The 17,742-nt window shown below is 37.7% G+C and overlaps 2 protein-coding genes across 4 annotated transcripts in view; one reads left to right on the top strand and one right to left on the bottom strand.

Annotated features, from left to right (window-relative positions):
- LOC120335727 (cGMP-inhibited 3',5'-cyclic phosphodiesterase 3A-like) overlaps nt 1–9,617 on the top strand; it is a 41,563-nt gene extending 31,946 nt beyond the window's left edge. For all 3 annotated transcript variants that reach the window (XM_039403326.2, XM_039403325.2, XM_039403328.2), the window contains 10 exons: nt 542–651; nt 1,727–1,856; nt 2,229–2,340; nt 2,727–2,837; nt 3,648–3,820; nt 4,387–4,645; nt 5,842–5,984; nt 6,612–6,777; nt 7,231–7,420; nt 8,643–9,617. In XM_039403326.2, the coding sequence (XP_039259260.2) occupies nt 542–651; nt 1,727–1,856; nt 2,229–2,340; nt 2,727–2,837; nt 3,648–3,820; nt 4,387–4,645; nt 5,842–5,984; nt 6,612–6,777; nt 7,231–7,420; nt 8,643–8,931 (1,683 nt within the window). In that variant the 3' untranslated portion in view covers nt 8,932–9,617. The remainder of the gene's footprint in view (nt 1–541; nt 652–1,726; nt 1,857–2,228; nt 2,341–2,726; nt 2,838–3,647; nt 3,821–4,386; nt 4,646–5,841; nt 5,985–6,611; nt 6,778–7,230; nt 7,421–8,642) is intronic.
- LOC144411850 (protein FAM107B-like) overlaps nt 1–17,742 on the bottom strand; it is a 195,681-nt gene that overhangs the window by 52,744 nt on the left and 125,195 nt on the right. The gene's annotated exons all lie outside the window — the stretch shown is intronic.

The following is a 17,742-nucleotide window of genomic DNA, read 5'->3' as shown; positions in this document are numbered from 1 at the left end:
GAGATATTATAAGTTAGAAAAACCTGATAAACTCAAAATAATATATGGTAATGGGTAGGGCTGGGCATTTCGAATCGAATAGTAAATTATTCGAATCGGTTTAGAGTAAATTTTTTCGAATGGCCGCCATCTTGTTTTACTCTTTCCGCCAATGGTCGAGGTAAATTTCTCAAATTTTTTTTCATTGAAGCCATATTTTTTCAACACAATTCTGACATATGACCCTTTTCTGTATTGAGGTATTGATGAAAACGTGTTTTTTTATTGTCAGTCATTCTATGTTTTCAGTAATTTATGTGTCTGGAGGACCTAAAATACTAAGAAATTTACATACAATTTCAACCTTCCAAGTATTCGAGATTCAATTCGAAAAAAATTATTCGATTCGGTTCTGAAATCATCAGGTATTCGAAAATGCCCAGCCCTAGTAATGGGTCTTATCAGCCTCCCAGCTCTTCATTTTAATAATCCTAATCTATGCCTAAGGCATATTTTCGGGTTTTCCCCTCCCTCTCATTTTTAAAATCACATCCAATGACAGGAAGAAGATGAACGACTATTAGCAAGCGACGAGAGTACGGATGATGAGCAGGCTTCAAGTCATAAATCATCCGATTGCGAATCTTATACCGAGAATTTAACTGTGGATGGGTGAGTTAGGAGTACCAAAGTGGTTTTGGGTTGAATGTGTTCACTGTATGGACATAGCCAGGAATTTCAAAAATCGTTTTATGAACTTTCTATTTGCCAGGTTAGACCAAAATAGCTGGTCGGGGCTATGTTGCTATGTATGTTGCAAAAAGAGCCTTTTCATTAAATTTCAAAACACGCCGCTGACATCCTCTTGATAGGTTTATTCTCTATCAGTAGTCGGGGATAATTTCATAATAGTAATTTCTTGGGTGAAACGAAGGATCCCAAAAGCTTCATATAAGGATCGGATAGTACATGACAGAAATCCCAGAGCCTCGGTGTAAAAATATAAATGCAACAACTCGATTGGGGGGCATTGTCTTTGAGAATCTAGATTGAGCATCAAAAATTGCGTGTTGCTTACCTTTATTGCTTTAACACAGTGGTTCCCAAAATAATTGCTGCAACGCACTAGTACCTCGCGAGATAATTTGAAGCGTGTAGCAAAATGTCAATATATCATTTTACGGCATATATAATTTGTCACAAACAGTTTAATCATTGATAGTCATCTTAACTTCCCTAACATTTGCTCTAAGACGGTGGTTTTTAACCTTTTTTGAAGAATTCCTTCTTTAGCTATTTTCCGTTTGTAAGATGTTCGACCTTCAATCTGGCTTTTGTACAGTTTAAATTGTTCATAATGTGTGAATGAATTCTTTGCCTGTTCTATGAATAGTTATGCGTCAGGTACTCCCGTAGTATGTGAGCCAAGATGGCAGACAACGGATATTATTAGTATGTGTTCCAGGTTAGGGTTAGGCCATAATTTTAAGTACAAATACTACGGGAGTCATTTGGCTAGTCTCCGAACTCGTAATAGAACTAAAATGAAGAAAATTGGAATAAAATTATGGCCTAACCCTAACCTGGTACACATACTACGGGAGCGCGATGGATTATATGCATACGGGTCTATCAAGTTAGAATTAAGTGGTTGGTATCGAAAAATCCAAACTGCTGTTGACTCGACTATTGTGTTCAAAAACAAAGTAACAGGTCGTGAGTCTAATTTGTGCTGTTTTCCGCACAGGGTGTCGCCAGAGGAGCTTCATAGGATATTTACTGACGACGATTATAAAGCTGATTTGTTGGAAAAAGTCTACAGCTGGAATTTTCCAATATTCGAACTCGCCGATGAAACGCACTGTGTATTGAGCCAGGTATGAACACTAGGTGGCAGTAGAATTTTTAAGCGCTCCCAGAAGTATGTGCAGCAAGATGGCGTACAACCTGATAACCCAAACCTGGTACACATACTATGTTCAGGTTGTGCGCCATCTTGGTGCACATACGTCTGGAGGTCTGATTTTTGTTATGCTGGGAAATTGTGACGGAGTTTATGTTGCTGACTAGGAATTTAGAAAAGCGAACGTGGAAGTGCGGCCCCAACACTAGATGTCAGCATTAATTAGTCATTACTGAGGGGGGGAATAACTGCTGTAACTAATGACTATGTCATTCCTAATAATTCTCAGTGCTGACTCATCAGTTTTACTCTCCCCCAATTTAACAAATACCAATCTTTCTTACAGATGGCTTATAAATTATTTGATGACACTGGTCTGTTCGCAACTTTCAAAATTCCGAGGAAAGCATTCGTGGATTACATGCGTGCACTGGAAAACGGATACAGGAACATCCCATGTAAGTATCATAGGGTTGATTGAACGCAAATTGTGAGGGAACACTTCAATATGACACCTGGTAACAAGCTATATTAAATGATTGGGACCTTTTAATATGACACAAGGGAACACTTCGATATGACATCTATGAAAATTCAATGTGACATATGGGAACACTTGCATATGACATCTTGGAACAGTTCAGTATGACATATAGGAACTCTTATTATGACATTTTGTAGAACACTTTAAACGATAGTGGGAACACCTTTTATGTAACGTATGGGAACACCTTTATGTGATGTATTTGAACAATGACCCCAGAGAAAGCTATGACAACAGCAACACTTTATATGACATTGGGAACACTTTTATATGACATCTTGCTTTCCTATTTTTCTTCAGATCACAATCGAATTCATGCATCTGACGTTCTTCATGGTTGTTGGTATCTCACAACCCAACAAATACCGGGATTTTCTGAAACGTCTCCACTATTCAGCTCAGATTCGTCAGGTAACGAAAAAAAATTTGTGTCACGCATTCTCCCCCCCCCCCCCAACAAGGCCCTTCACAGTCCAATGCTTCCACTGTTCAGGGGCGTAGACAAGAATTTCCAAAGGAACAGTGCTGGAATTGCCAAGTTCGACCACAACAGTTCACAATTCTATAGCATGGGCTTTCAAGAGTTGTGAGGGTATTACAAAGCATTTCTGGCTACTAAAAATTGCTATGTCCAATGTAATAAAGCCCGCTTTTGCCCCACTCCCACCACTCAGCCAAAATTCACTTTGATGTACAAGATTTGAAACAATTCAACACGACATTCCCAGTTTTTTCAACCAGGGTTCTTCAGTCTCTGACCGGACCCGCTAGTAGGCATTTCAAAACCGCCCTGCTTTAGTTTGCTCGCATATATGTTTATATTCTGTGCAATTCAGACAATACAATATGAATGAACTACTGCACGGGGTTCCCCAAACCTTAAGAACAGGGGTGCGCAAACTACGGCACACAAGCCACAAGGAAAAAATGTACGCTTTGGAGAAAGGGCCAATTTTGAATGATGTGCAATTTCCTAACAGCTAGCTTTTGTGAAACGAACAACACATGTCTTAAGATCAACAACCAAAATTTTTTTTCCTGCAACTTACTAGAAAGCCTATGTTCAATAAAGGTGCGACTTGCTACCAGTTATTTGTATCTGTCCCTCATGTATTAAACATTGCACATTCTTAGTCTAAATAATTCAGTCACTTGCCAGTAAAGTTCAGTCAGTTCGCTACAGTAAAAAGGTTCACTTCTCTAAACATCTTATTGTTTCAGATTCGGACAGTGGTACGGCGGCACACACACAAGTTAACACTGTAGGCAGTGGTTCGTTAGCTCAGGCAATCCCAGCTCTCGAACTTATGGCTCTCTATTTAGCTGCAGCCATGCATGACTATGATCACCCAGGCAGAACCAACGCTTTTTTGGTCGAAACAAGGCATCCTTTGGTAGGATTTTTCATATTTTTTTTGTTTTTTAAGCTAAATAACAGTCAAAATTTTTTGAATTTATTTCATCATGAAGTTTGTTGAAATAAGAATCACTAATGTACTAAAGTCTTTCTAAGAGTTGTTAAAAATTTACTTTTTTTTGTACCATAGTAAGATATATTACAATTTTCCCATTTTCCTAAACGCGTACCGGTACCAGTTCATGACTTTCGAATCCATAAATATCAGAGGTGAGTAAGGATTTGGATCAGGAGTCAAAAATCTTAAGCACCTAGATTGGCAATGTGAGTGTTGCGCAAAAAGTTTAGAAACAAAATTTTATTTACGGTATTACGAAAGCAAAGGTGGAAAACAATGAGCCTTGCGCCAAAACTTAATCTAATCACAATCTTAAGAAATTCCTTGAACTATTGTAAAGCTAAAAACATCAAAATTTGGTCTTAGTTTGGTTGTGGCAGCATCAGACGGGCCAGATTGGATTACCCAACGGGCCGGATTTGACCCGGTGGGTTGTAGTTTTACCCGTGTCAGATATATATGAACATCGTTTCCTTATTTTTCAGGCCATGTTATACAATGACCGATCAGTTCTTGAGAATCATCATGCATCAGCGTCATGGGAATTACTTCATTCAAAACCTTCGTACGACTTTCTAGTAAATCTAGACGTCGCTGAGTGGAAACGATTGAGATTTTTAATCGTTGAAGCGATCCTTGCGACAGATCTCAAAAAACATTTTGAATTAATGTCTCGATTTTCGTCGAAAATTTCAAGACGAAACGACGCTAGTTCAGAAGTCGCTGACCCTGGCAGACATGAAGGTGGGATTTGATTTGTTTAGGAAAGGAAGTTTTTCCAATTAGGAACGGACTTCCTTCCAAGAGAGGGATGGGATTTTTTTGGTACTTGCGAAGTATGTATACTAGGTTAGGGTTAGGCCATAATTTTATTCCGATTTCCTTATTTTAGTTCTATTACAAGTTCAGGGACTGTCTGTGTTAGCCAAGTGAATATACCCCCTGCCCATAGGTTTCAGTCCCTTTACACAACTTGATGTAAAGTAGGCGAACAAAATTAGTTACCTCTATATAGTACATACACTTCTGGAGTGTCAGAATTTATACTTACTACTTGGTATAGGAGGAAGTGAGAGTTCAAAGATAGGCAAAGAGAGGAATTTGGCAAGAGAGAACAACTGGGTTAAAAAAAAATTGAAAATGAAAACTGATCAATAAGGTTCTTATTGTTGTTTACATCCTTCGTCCGTCTGTGCTTGAAGACCAAGGAACACAGCGGCTTCGATCGACTCCTCCCATAGGTCCCCTGTGGTTAAGTGTCTTGGTTTGGCCGGATGTGGGACGTCATGCGGGCCGGTTCCGCATTCGGGGCAGATATCCCTTATCCCCGGATCAGTGCTTGCCATGTAGTAGTTTGGGAGCTCCAGAAGTATGTGCACCAACCTGAACATAGTATGTGTACCAGGTTAGGGTTCAGGTTGTGCGTCTTCTTGATGCACATACTACGGAGCGCCGTGGTTTGTTTGACGACTCCACCCAGATTGTAGCTGAGAGAGTGATCATAACTGTGTGTAAGATGGGTGAATAAGCATTATAAACTAGGTAGCGATCGGAGACCACCGACTGATTGATCTTTTGTTCGCAGCGACAAAAGTTAGGGGATTCCCCAAAACAAACTGTGATTTCGATTCCTTCGTTCTGACTTAATAGCGACTCCGTGTGTCCCATCACTAATTAATTAATAATTCACTAATTATACGACATAATTTATCCAAAATCAATAGGTTTCTGGTTCGATGATGAATGCACATGCAAAATTTGGAGCAGATTCAACATCGCTTTTGTGAGATATCGCTCAACATACGAAAGTGTCTAACAGACAAAAAAACAAATATCAACATACTTAATGATCAAGATCGATAAGTAACAAACAGAAAAATACCTATCAATATCTTACTGATCGAGATCGATAAGTAAAAACAATTTATTCTTGATTCCAGGTTGCCTGACATGGACAGCTGACGAGGATCGACTGTTAGTCTGTCAAATGGTCATCAAACTTGCGGACATCGGTGGCCCAACTAAGATCAGAGACTTACATGTCACATGGACTAGAGCTATATGTCAAGAATTTTTCACTCAGGCGAGAAGTTATTTTTTGTGGTGGGGGGGAGGGGGAGGGAGTCTATTATAGTTTTACCATGAGCGCAAATCTTTTAACATTTTACTGATATTGCTTTATCAGTTTTGTTTTATGTCCATGGGAAAAATTTTTATGACATCTGGTACAAATTAACATCAACATTTGTCTGGAATTTTGCCGATATTGTACCATCAGTTTTGTTTTATGTCTATGGCAACACTCTTGTATGAAATCTGGCACAAACCTTCATATGACATCTGCCACAATTTATTCAGTATTCGTATGTAATTTACTGGTCAACACTGTATTTAACAAGTTTTGCTCGGCGTTACAGTGGCCATAGGCCTATCAGTCATTTCACCTTCAATATATTTAAACAATTCTTTCTTATCGGACACGTAGTGTTTAGTTTAGTTATTTTCTTGTTCGAAAAAATCGCATTTCTCTTCAACTACAGGACCAGTTTCTTTGAATTTTAGTGGTTTGTTGTTGTTGCTAGGAGGCAACGTTTGCGAACTTTGTGTTTAAACACATTATCTTAGGAGTCGCGTAGTCTGCCGGTACTGCACTTAATAATTGAATGTTTGTGTTCACATATTCAAACAATTCGCTTTGTTCTATTTCCAGGGAGATGAAGAGCGGCAACTTAACTCCCCAGTCTCCCCGTTTATGGATCGTGAGCAACCTCAAGTGGCCCAACTTCAGCGAACGTTCATCAAGAATCTGATCGCACCGCTTGTTTGCAAAATGCATAAAGCAGGGATTCTAGCAGGATATGTGGAAGACGGCGATGGTTTGTTGATTACTGGTTTAAATTAATAAAATAATTTTGTTCCAAAAAATGTTTACTTGTAATTTAATTTTAAATGATGGTTTTAAACGTTTTTCAATAGGATAATTATGTACCTCTTCTAAGCGTTAAAAATACACTTGCTAGTCCACCTCCGATAACCATGCGCAGGTTCGCATATGCGAGAGGATTGATCAACTTCTCGCTGCCCCCAAGGTTTTGGATTTCACATAATAGGTTGTTGGTTATGGCTTTCTTCACTATCAATACCATGCATCTGAAACAAATAACTGGCTAACTAATCCCACGCTCGACATGGACTAGTAACCGGACGAGTGGCCGCCATATCGGCTTTCCTATCCCATAAGGGAAGATTTATTCTGTTACTTATTTGAGTTTGAGTTTGCTGCCGTAAGGTTGTAGGTGGCTGTGAAATTTTTCGATTTTTTTTTTAAGAAAAAGGGGAGGAAGATAATATATTAGAACCAACTGAAGAAAACACGATAATCAATTGTCGAAGTTTGGTTCGAGAACAACTGGCCGATAACTTGCGATATTGGCATTCTATATTAGAAGAAAAGTTGAAAGGTCAAGACGAGATGGATAAAGTATTTAAATGCTGTCACAATGTGACGCTAGAGCATGAGTAAGTAGGGGGATCACCTTACATAATTTTTTTTTCTATTTGGGGGGTTTGAACTTTTATTTGATTGTGACAGAATATTTGAAAGCTTGTGTGTATGTGTAATGATTTATGATTTGCGGATGTGTGTGTGTTGCGGTTTATGTGAGTGTTTGAAGATATGTGTGTGTGTCATAGTTTATGTGATTATTTGAAGATATGTGTGTGTTACAGTTTGTGAGCATTTGAAAACGTGAGAATGCGTTATAATTTATGTGAGTATTTGAGGATATGTTTATGTGTCACAGTTTATGTGAGTATTTGGAGATATGTGTGTGTGTGTATGTATGTGTCATAGTTTATGTGAATATTCGGGGATGTGTGTGTCACAGTTTATGAGAGTATTTGAAAAAGTGAGAATGTGTTATAATTTATGTGAGTATTTGAGGATATGTGTATGTGTCATAGTTTATGTGAATATTCGGGGATGTGTGTGTCACAGTGTATGTGAGTATTTGAAGATCTGTGAGTATGTGTATTAATAACTTATTTGAAGATGTGTGTGTCACAGTGTATGTGAGAATTTTTAATAGCTTCTATGTGAAGCAGTTGTGTGTGTATTTGAAGGCAACATATGTGTGTAAGTGTTTTTTTTGGTAAGTGAGGATATGTGTGCTTTTGTGAATATTTGTTGTGTGCGCTCCGCAGAAACACCAGACTCTCAAATCACTTAGACAGGGGTGTGCTACCTTTAACACAGGAGGGCCAGATACAAATAATTGGGTGAAACCGTGGACCTCACCTTTATTTAACATAGGCTATCTAGTACGTGCAGGTAAAAAAAATTGTAAATATTGATCTAATGACATGCGTTGTTCGTTAAGCACAAGTTCGTTAGAAAAATGTAACATCATAATCATAGAGAATGAATTGGACTTGAGTATGCGATGCGAAGGAATTGAAATTACTTGCATGTATCAGATTAAACTAAATAAAAAATTGTTTTGTGGGCCACAAACCATTCAAAATGCGCCTTTTTTCGCGGGCCGCACAATTTTTTCTTGTGGGCCCCATTTGGCCCGTGGGCCCCAGGCTGCTCACCTAAGACTTAGAATGTCATATTCACTCTTGCTACAGTGTAATTACATTATACGCAGCATAGAAAAGAGGGAAAATAGTTATTCATGCAGAACACCTTTTGGCAGCACAATAATATAATTTCAACCATATTTTCTTATTTAAACAGAAACTACGATGCTGTCGATACTGATTTTGCAAAAAACCTGATAGAAAGTCGACGGCAGAAGTTACTTCTTCATAACAACAACGCTTCAGTGGTTGCAAGAAATGCGCCGAAGTCGAGCAAAAAAGATTCAACGATAACAAAAGACAAACATAGAAACGAAATTCAAAATTTTCCTAAAATAAATTTTCCACCCCCCAAATCTCAAACGGAATTAAAATCCCCCCCAGCACTGTGCAATGTATCTGATAAAACTAAAACTAGGCCGAGGTTATTTAGAAAGATTCCTTGAGACCTAAAATCATATCTTTATTAAACGGGAAACGCAGGTTCGAAACTCGGTCAGTCTATGAGAAGCAGAATGTACCGATAAAAGCACATATACAGACATCGTGTCTGCCTGTGTTGGGGAAAATATTTGGAATTTAGAAATGTTGGAATTGCTATATCGTGCAGTGGAACCCAAGGATGGCCAAATTGAATTATCTTCCATTCTGGAATATTTAGGGCTGAGCATTTTGAATGCCTGATGATTTCAGAATCGAATCGAATATTTTGGTACAAGTCTATACAAAGTAACTAAATTTTGAATGTATCTATCCAATTTGATCTGGATATTCTCTGAAAAAAAAAACATCAAAAGTTTGGATGCCTCCGAATTGGGCGTACCAAGATGACGCACAACCTGAACATAGTATGTTTATCAGGTTAGGGTTCAGGTTGTGCGCCATCTTGGTATACATACTTCTGGAACGCCAAAGTTTAAATGAATAAAAATTTGAATTTTTATTTGTGTTGAGCATTTAAAACAAACAATCATTTTAAATACCCAAATATCTCTATATTCAAATTCAATTTGATCATCCCCAATCTCTTGTCGCAAAGAAAGGTAATTTTATTGAAAGAAATTTGAATTTTTATTCAAATGGATGACCTCCTGAAGTATGCGCACCAAGATGGCGCGCAACCTGTACTCAGGTTATGCGACATCTTGGTGCGCATACTTCAGGAGTACCAAATGGAAATATCATTAATTAATCTTAAAAGTCAAGAATTTATATTAAATAACCTAATTTTTGGTGTTCTCTCGGACACCGATTAAGATTGTACGACTATCCTTCAATCCCCCTCATTACGTTTCAAATTTTACTGCCACATTAGAATCGGTAATTTTACAACTAATGTTTTACTATAATTATGATTGAAACCAATTTTTTGAGGAATTTATTCCCTACTCTTAACACATGGGGAATACCCCTCCCCATAAACGGGAAATTTCCCGCTGTATCATTCACATACTCAGGGATTTAATATATATTACAGATAAGAAAACAAAGCTCAGAAGAGTGAAACTTTTAAATCAAAATTGCTTCGATTCAGACAGAATTTTCTCAGCAAGTTATTATCTTTGGGGGGGGGGGGTGATTTGACCCGCTTGAAAAAGTAATTTTTTAATTTACCAGGGGGTTAAACAAGGCGACAACGGCTGTTAGATACCATTGAGCTATGTCGTTAAAATAGTAAATTTTCCTCTTAACCAAAGATGTAATAACATTTTCTCTATTGTTTGCATCGGTATATTACCAGATTCGAAATGGTATGGTTGGTTAAACCAGGCAATGTTATTATTGACCAGTATGTTGTTCACTGTCAAAATTGGCATTAACACAACTGGTACTATTTGTAGTTGGCCTTGCCATAGCTGATACCAGAATACCATAGGAAGTACCAGAACTAGGATATTATGATTGGTATGCAACATTCACTGCACTAGTTGGGTTTACCATAACGATACCGGAATACTAAAACAATTACCAAACAACCATTCAGGAATACCATTACTGGTACCAGACTACCAGAAATAAAATATTAAGATTGGTAATTCCATTCACTGCACCAGATAACCATAACTAGTACTGTGATATCGTATTTAGTACAATACAACCATGACTGGTACCAGAATACCATAACTTATACCGTAATACCATAATTAGTACCAGACAAATATAACTTGTTGATGAAAATTCTGTCTGAAATGTGTATTCTTCTTCTTTTTTGCTCGCGTTTTTTTCATACTCTTTCTAATATTCAAAGTTATTATTTTGTGTGTGTTCTCATGTACGCCTATTATGTTACTGTCCATTGTATTACTGCTCAGCCGTGCTCCGTGAATGGGGTAAAAATATTATGGCAGATGACAATTTTTTCTAAGTTGAATAAATTTTTGCCCGGCTATCTTGCAAAGTGATTTTTAACATATATCATCTATTCCTAATCTTCTGTCTTTATGGCAGCCCAAGATCTTTCTAAGGAGAGGATCATTCAAATGTCGATTAGGACCATATATACGCGATATTTTCCTATTTCGAAACTTTTTATGCCTGACCTGGACCGGTTTGTCTTGCATTAGAGTCGTCGACTTGCCCCCCCCCTCAATGAAAATAAGATACTTTACACAGCAATAACCTCAAAACTCAATGTTACTGCGATCAGATCCGACCAAAATAATCAGTCTCTTCTACTTCGATATGACTTTCATATCAGCCTGAGCTGGCAGCATCGGCATCGTGCCTTTGAGGTTGCATTTATTCTGTCCAGTCATGCTTGAATGATTTTTGTAGAAATTTGAATGATACAAAAAGTAGACCAGACTCGGAACACCATATTACCTACTGTCATCAATGTCATAATCTTATGTTATTATATCACTATTTCTTTCTTTATGATGTCACACTGCATGTTATGACACGATACATTGTTACCCATTAATGATGTCACAAGAAGTGCTATGACCTCACAATTTTATAAATATGACATCATAATGCTTTTCTCATACTCAAGATTTTTCTTTTTTGCACTTTCAGAGTTGCTGTATTGTGTGGTATATTCAGGGGAAATACCCCTCCCTACACCTCACATCATTTTGTGCCCCCCAAAAATTTGTTTCTCATAATGTTCTCAGACTCTGGAAACAGTTGCTCATTGTATATTCGATGAATGCTCAAACAGAACCTTCATTTAAAATAAAATATTAATTTCTTGCGCAACCTTCAAAATCCGTTTTCTTGTTTTTTTAGACGAAAATTTCGGCATTGAAGTTTAGGTTGTTTTTCCTGGATATTCTGCACTTTGGGTTAAATGGCTGTATTTCTGTGATGTCCAATCAGGTTTCATCAGGTTTTTTGAGTTTGTGACCATATTTCCAGTGTTTGGAATTTTGAAGCAAGAGAATTTGTATTAATCAATGTTCCCCATATCATCAAATACCTTTAAGAACGGCGGGGGAGGGGGAAACCCCTGTCTATCTGCCTATGGGCATGATTGGACATTGTTAGAAACGATCACTAACGAATTGTTTTTCTTCAACTGAAGTTCTAGTCAACAATATGGAGTAAATACTGCTGGAAAAATAGTGAACTAACTTGGAGTTTGCATGTAAATGAAATTCCTGGTAATTTTACTTATTTTTTGCAACAGTGATGTATATGTTTCAAATAATAAACCAGACAACACAGTGTATGAGATTTTATATATATTTTATTTGGAGGGTTTTCATTGTTTTAGCTGACTTATTACTTATCGATCTCGATTGGTAAGTATGTTGATAGGTGTTTGTCTGTTAGACACTTTCGTATGTTACGCGATATCTCACGAAAGCGAGGCTGCTCCAAATTTTGCATGTGCATTCATCTTATATCGGACCAGAAGCCTATTGATTCGAATCGGATCTTGAATACTTGGAAGTTGTATAATTGTACGCGACTTTTTTAGTATAATTCATCCTTTCATCAAATGAACTACTGTAAACATAGAATGCATCACTCAGACAGATTGCTGAGCGTTCACACACAATACGAAACACGTTTTTATCAAAAACTCACCTCAGAAAATAGTCATATGTCGGAATTGCGTAGAAAATATGGCTTCAATAAAAAAAATTGAGGAATTCACCTCGACTATTGGCGGATAGAAAAAAAAATGGCGGTGATTCGTAATTGATTCGAATAATTTACAATTTGATTCGAAATGCCCAGACCTAACAATGACTAATCAACAATGTTACCGTCCATCTGTCTGTCGCTCATACACTCCTTTTGCCCAGTCAGATATTCAAGCATGGTTGTGAACCTTGCCTCGTTTTAGCCGGTTTTCGTGCGTCAATTATCAGTTGGGTTTCCAAAAGTTAGTCAGGGAAAAAAGTGGGGAAGGTTGGGTCACTTTTGCATACTTTGAGCCCTATTTTCTGCACATTCATTTTACTTTGCCGGGCTAATGCAAAGAGGGGTAAATGTAGTATTTATTCGTCGACTAATAAACGAGAATATCGGTCAGTAACCGAAGACTTATCGATCGAAAGTTAGGGAATACCCCCAAACAGAAACTGCGGTTTTGATTCATTCATTCATCCGAAGTAAATAGGTTTCTGGTCTGAGATATGATGAATGCACATGCAAAATTTGGAGCAGGTTCCATCTCGTTTTCGTGAGATATTGCGTGCATCAAACAGACAAATACCTATCAACATACTTACCGATCAAGATCGATAAGTAATTACCTAGTGACACACAAAAGTCACGAGTAAGAGTCGTATTATATCAAAATACAAAAAAATTGCCCCTCCGACAAAATAAATAAATTGGGTTTGCTACGCTCTTGAGAGAAAGTTTTCAAATTTGTCCTGAGGAGATGAAAACTGATAAGACAGTTCAATCGTATAGTGTGCCACGATCTCTTTCTCGGTTACCAGCCCATGTCGGGTATGGAAATAGTTGGCCAGTTATTTATTCAAGATGCATGGACCAGGATGGTGGAGGTAGCCACAACCGGCCGCGATTACGTGAACCCGCCTTCGTTGAGGAGAATTCCTAATTAATAGACTAGAAGAAGAAGAGAAGAAGCAAATCCATGCACCAACCAAATCTTAGGCGTCGTTTACCTATTGAGAATGCTGGAATCTGATGACGTGGTAATGCGTTTGAGCAAAAGTATATTATGCGACATTCTTTTATGCAAAGGGCTTCCCCAGAAGCTTCTTATGGACACAATAGATAACACATAAATACAACTGCACTGGTACTTTACCCTTTTAATAACATAATTTTTTATTTAATATCTTCGATACATGCTGTTTCAATGTTATTGAATCTGCAACTGCTAGATATACCAGGTCACATAGACGTATTAGAGTTAGACGTATGTAGTGCTTTTTCATATTACGTAGGGTTGCCGTACCGTCCGGAAAATTACGGACATGTCCGGAATTGAGGGTTAAGTTTTGCGTCCGGGAAGATTTAAAAAAATGCTGATATGTCCGGAATCCGGAATTTTACTGCATCTGCAATCACACTGCTAATATAGAACATTGTTATTTCGTACCGTGCACACTGCTAATACAGAACATTGTTATTTTGTACCGTGCGCATATTTTTTACTACGAGGTCATGAAAATAGTCAAGAACTGTCCAGAATTCTGCTTTTTCAAATATTGTGACCCTAATATTAGGAATATGGTTCGACTTTTTCACTTTCTTTATCATATTCTGTTAGACTTTTAATGGGTGCCGATCAATGTTCCCTCTAATTTTTTGTAGTATGTGTGCGCAGAAATTTCAGTGTGTGCGCACTTTTTTGGAAATGACTAATATTTGTGCAAAAACCGATGAGGAAATTTTGGCGTTCTAACCCGGTAATAAATTGGCCAACAACAAACTTTCTCAACCTGCCAACCGAGCACATTGTTACATTACATCGAAATGCGTCTGTGCGCAGTAAATCTATGCGTGTGCGCAGCCTCTGAAAGCTGTGTGCGCGCGCACACGCGCACACCTTAGAGGGAACACTGGTGCCGATGCTCGATAACCAGTCATGCTTCCCGCGTCTCCCTTCACCCTGTGATGCAGGGGTTCCCAAACCGCGGCCCGCGGGCCAATTACGGCCCGCAAGACGATTTCAAATGGCCCGCCGAACATTAGTGAAACTATAAAGCGAATAAATACTAATACGTTTAACAATTTAAATGTGTTCATCTTTTTGCGTCAATTGTTAGATGCCGTCAATTGTTACGTCATTACCACAATTCAAGCCCGTGTATAATCATAAAAATTCAATTATACCGGCACCTTTGTATACGTACCGGTATTATAGGATTACGTACGGCAGTATTTTAGTTATCAGTCCTATATTAAGAAAGCTTGAAGATGTCACAAAACAAAAACTAGACACTGAAAACAGACGTTTTTTGGATAAATGGCAGCGTTCTTATTTCTTTATTGAAAAGAAACAAACTTCAGCGATTTGTCTTCCTTGCCAACAAACTATTCCTGTTCTGAAAGAATACAACATCAAGCGCCATTATGAGACGAAGCATTCTTCAAATTACGATCATTTGACGGGTGAGCGGCGTATTTCAAAATTTAATTCATTGTTAGATCCATACAAAAGTCAAACGAACATGTTCAAAAAAAGTCAAATAAAAGTGAATCCACGTTATTGACCAGTTATAATATATTGTAGCCCACAACATCGCTAAAAAAGAATCGTCCGTTTGTTGAAGGGGAATTTTTCCGCGAATGCACGCTGCAAGTTTAGGATGCCATTTCTAACAAACCATGATTCGCTATCTGGGGTCATCTCGTACAATCTCTGTGTCATTGGATAATATTGGTAGTTCAGCTGCCTAAGCCGTACTCACCAGAGATACCAGTGTTCTAAAAACTTCAACTACAAACCTAATTAGATATCAAACCTTGGGTGTCGCTGCTTAATAATCAGTTCCCAGCGACTTCGCTTCCCAGTAAAAATGTGTGTCAATTTTACTTTTCTCATAATTTTGTTTGTTATTTTTATTGGATGGAAAATTAAACTTGACTATGATATAAGTAGCAATTTATACGAAGCCGTATTTCAGATGAGCAAGTAACTTCATTAGTAGCTATCAGTTGCAAATCCTTGTTGAAAGTCGTGCTTGTTATTCCTCGGGTATTCTATCACCTAACTATTATACTTATTAATTTTATTACATAACAAACTGCGATACTGCGTGTATCTAAAATCAATCTTGCGGCCTATTTTGGTGCCCATTTTTCAAAATTTTTTCAGGGCGCGTTCAAACGCCAGCCGTTACGTCGCGCTCTTTTGGTCACTCCCCTTCACTGGCCCGCGAGTATCCTCGCCTTGAAATTTTGGCCCGCGACTAAATAAGTTTGGGAACCCCTGACTGTAATGCAATTTCTCTATATATAATTTTTGGCGCTCCGGAAGTATTCGTACTAAGATGACGCACAACCTGAACCCCGACCGAGTACACATAGTATGTTCAGGTTGTGCGTCATTTTGGTAACATACTTCGGGAGCACTTAATTTTTTGTAATTTGTATGTCGTGAATAATTTTCAGCTTGGAAAAAATCTTCTTCTTTTAAAAAATAAAACATTGTAATAAACAATATTAATCAGAATTACTGATTACGGATTGTGCCACGTCCCACTCAAATTTTGTCACAGCGCCATCTCGAGGCCACGCTTTTCTGGTCACCAAAAGCTTTTGAACTGTGGCAGTTTTAACATTTATCCGCAGAAGTTTCATACATGCAGCTATTGCAAGGTATCAGATAACAAGTGATAAATTGACGGCTTCAGCACAAAAAAGCGAAACTTGAAATATATTATCAGGAAAACTGGGTATATTATATTTTTGTAGATTTTAAACTACTCTGATTATTAATTGAGATACCGCTGAATATCGCTTTAAACTTTGAATAGAAAATCAACTTGCAAATCATTCATTTCTTTATACTTATTTTCTTTTTTAAACTGAAACCCTCGACTTGTGAAAATCCTTCTCCGGGTGCATTTGCAAATTCGTCGATTCATAAACTCGTTGCCACGTGGTTTGTGAACTTGTGACCTCTACGCCTGTAACAGCCCCGGGCGGGGAAGCCAAGCAAGTTTTTTTTGCGTCTTAGGGAGTGAAAGGTTAGCGATATCATTTATGAATGGCGATTTCGCTAATTGCGTAGATAATAAAATAATTTATGATGATATGTAATTCTACCTCACTGATGTGATGTGCCGTTTTTTGTGTAATTCCGAGTCAAAAAGAGGCTGAAACAAGCGAGCATTTAGTAATTCTGTAATTGCAGCTTTGCTCTTGCGCAAATGATCGACGCTTACCGGTAGGCTACCGCTATTGCTATGAGCAAATTTCAGTCTATGATACGGCAAATAGGCTAGGTTTTATAGCATTTATAAAGTGAAATACGGTACAGACTTTCTTATGGCTGCCGCTGCTCTATAACCAAATTTGGTTTCTTGCAGCTCACCTCACCCGGAAATGCTTTTTAATTACCGGTAGCCTACTTGTTGCAATTTGTATATCAAGTGTGCCTTTAGTATTAAGGGTTTTATCTTGTAATAATATTATCCGTTGATCAAGGCTTACATTCGATGCCAAAGATTTTGGTTTATTGCAATATCACTTAGGAATTAGGAAAAATAAACATTACTATTGCTGTATCAGTCAGTCAGTGTAATTTTCAAAAAGATTGAAAATTAAATTCAAATTTCCATCCTTTTAAGACATTCAAATTAGGTCATACAGATAAATCATGTAGGATTGAATTAGTCATTATTACTGTATTAGTTTGAATGCTTCAAAAGTAAAACGGCTAGAAAGTTCAATACATTTAATACATCAATACATAGGTTTAACTATTATGCAGATACTGTTACATTTTTGAGACACCGACGAGCCTACATACATACATTTGTGTAACTTTTTTTTTGTTCATTTCTGCCCCTAGCTTCGTTCAACTGGGTTTGTGTTTTTTTTTAATTTTTTTTTGTGTGTGAGCTGGTGAGCAGGCACAGGATATTTCTCAAAATTTTTTCAAAGGTTTTGCTCGCTCTTCAGAATTCTCCATTATAATTTGTGTGTATTATGTCAGTATGGAGTTTTCAAAATAAACATTACCGTATGTAATTACTAGATACAGAGATACCCCACCTGCCCAAACTCAAGAATCCTCTTCAGTTAATCAGTAATTTATTTTCTCATCATGGTGCGGCGGTGTGGCTCAACCGCTAAGCGTTGGGAATACGCTCGCC

The sequence above is a fragment of the Styela clava genome, chromosome 2, assembly GCF_964204865.1.
Source record: "Styela clava chromosome 2, kaStyClav1.hap1.2, whole genome shotgun sequence".
NCBI lineage: Eukaryota > Metazoa > Chordata > Ascidiacea > Stolidobranchia > Styelidae > Styela > Styela clava.
The sequence above is the reverse complement of the archived record's forward strand: the minus strand, read 5'-3'. Positions and strand labels throughout refer to the sequence as shown.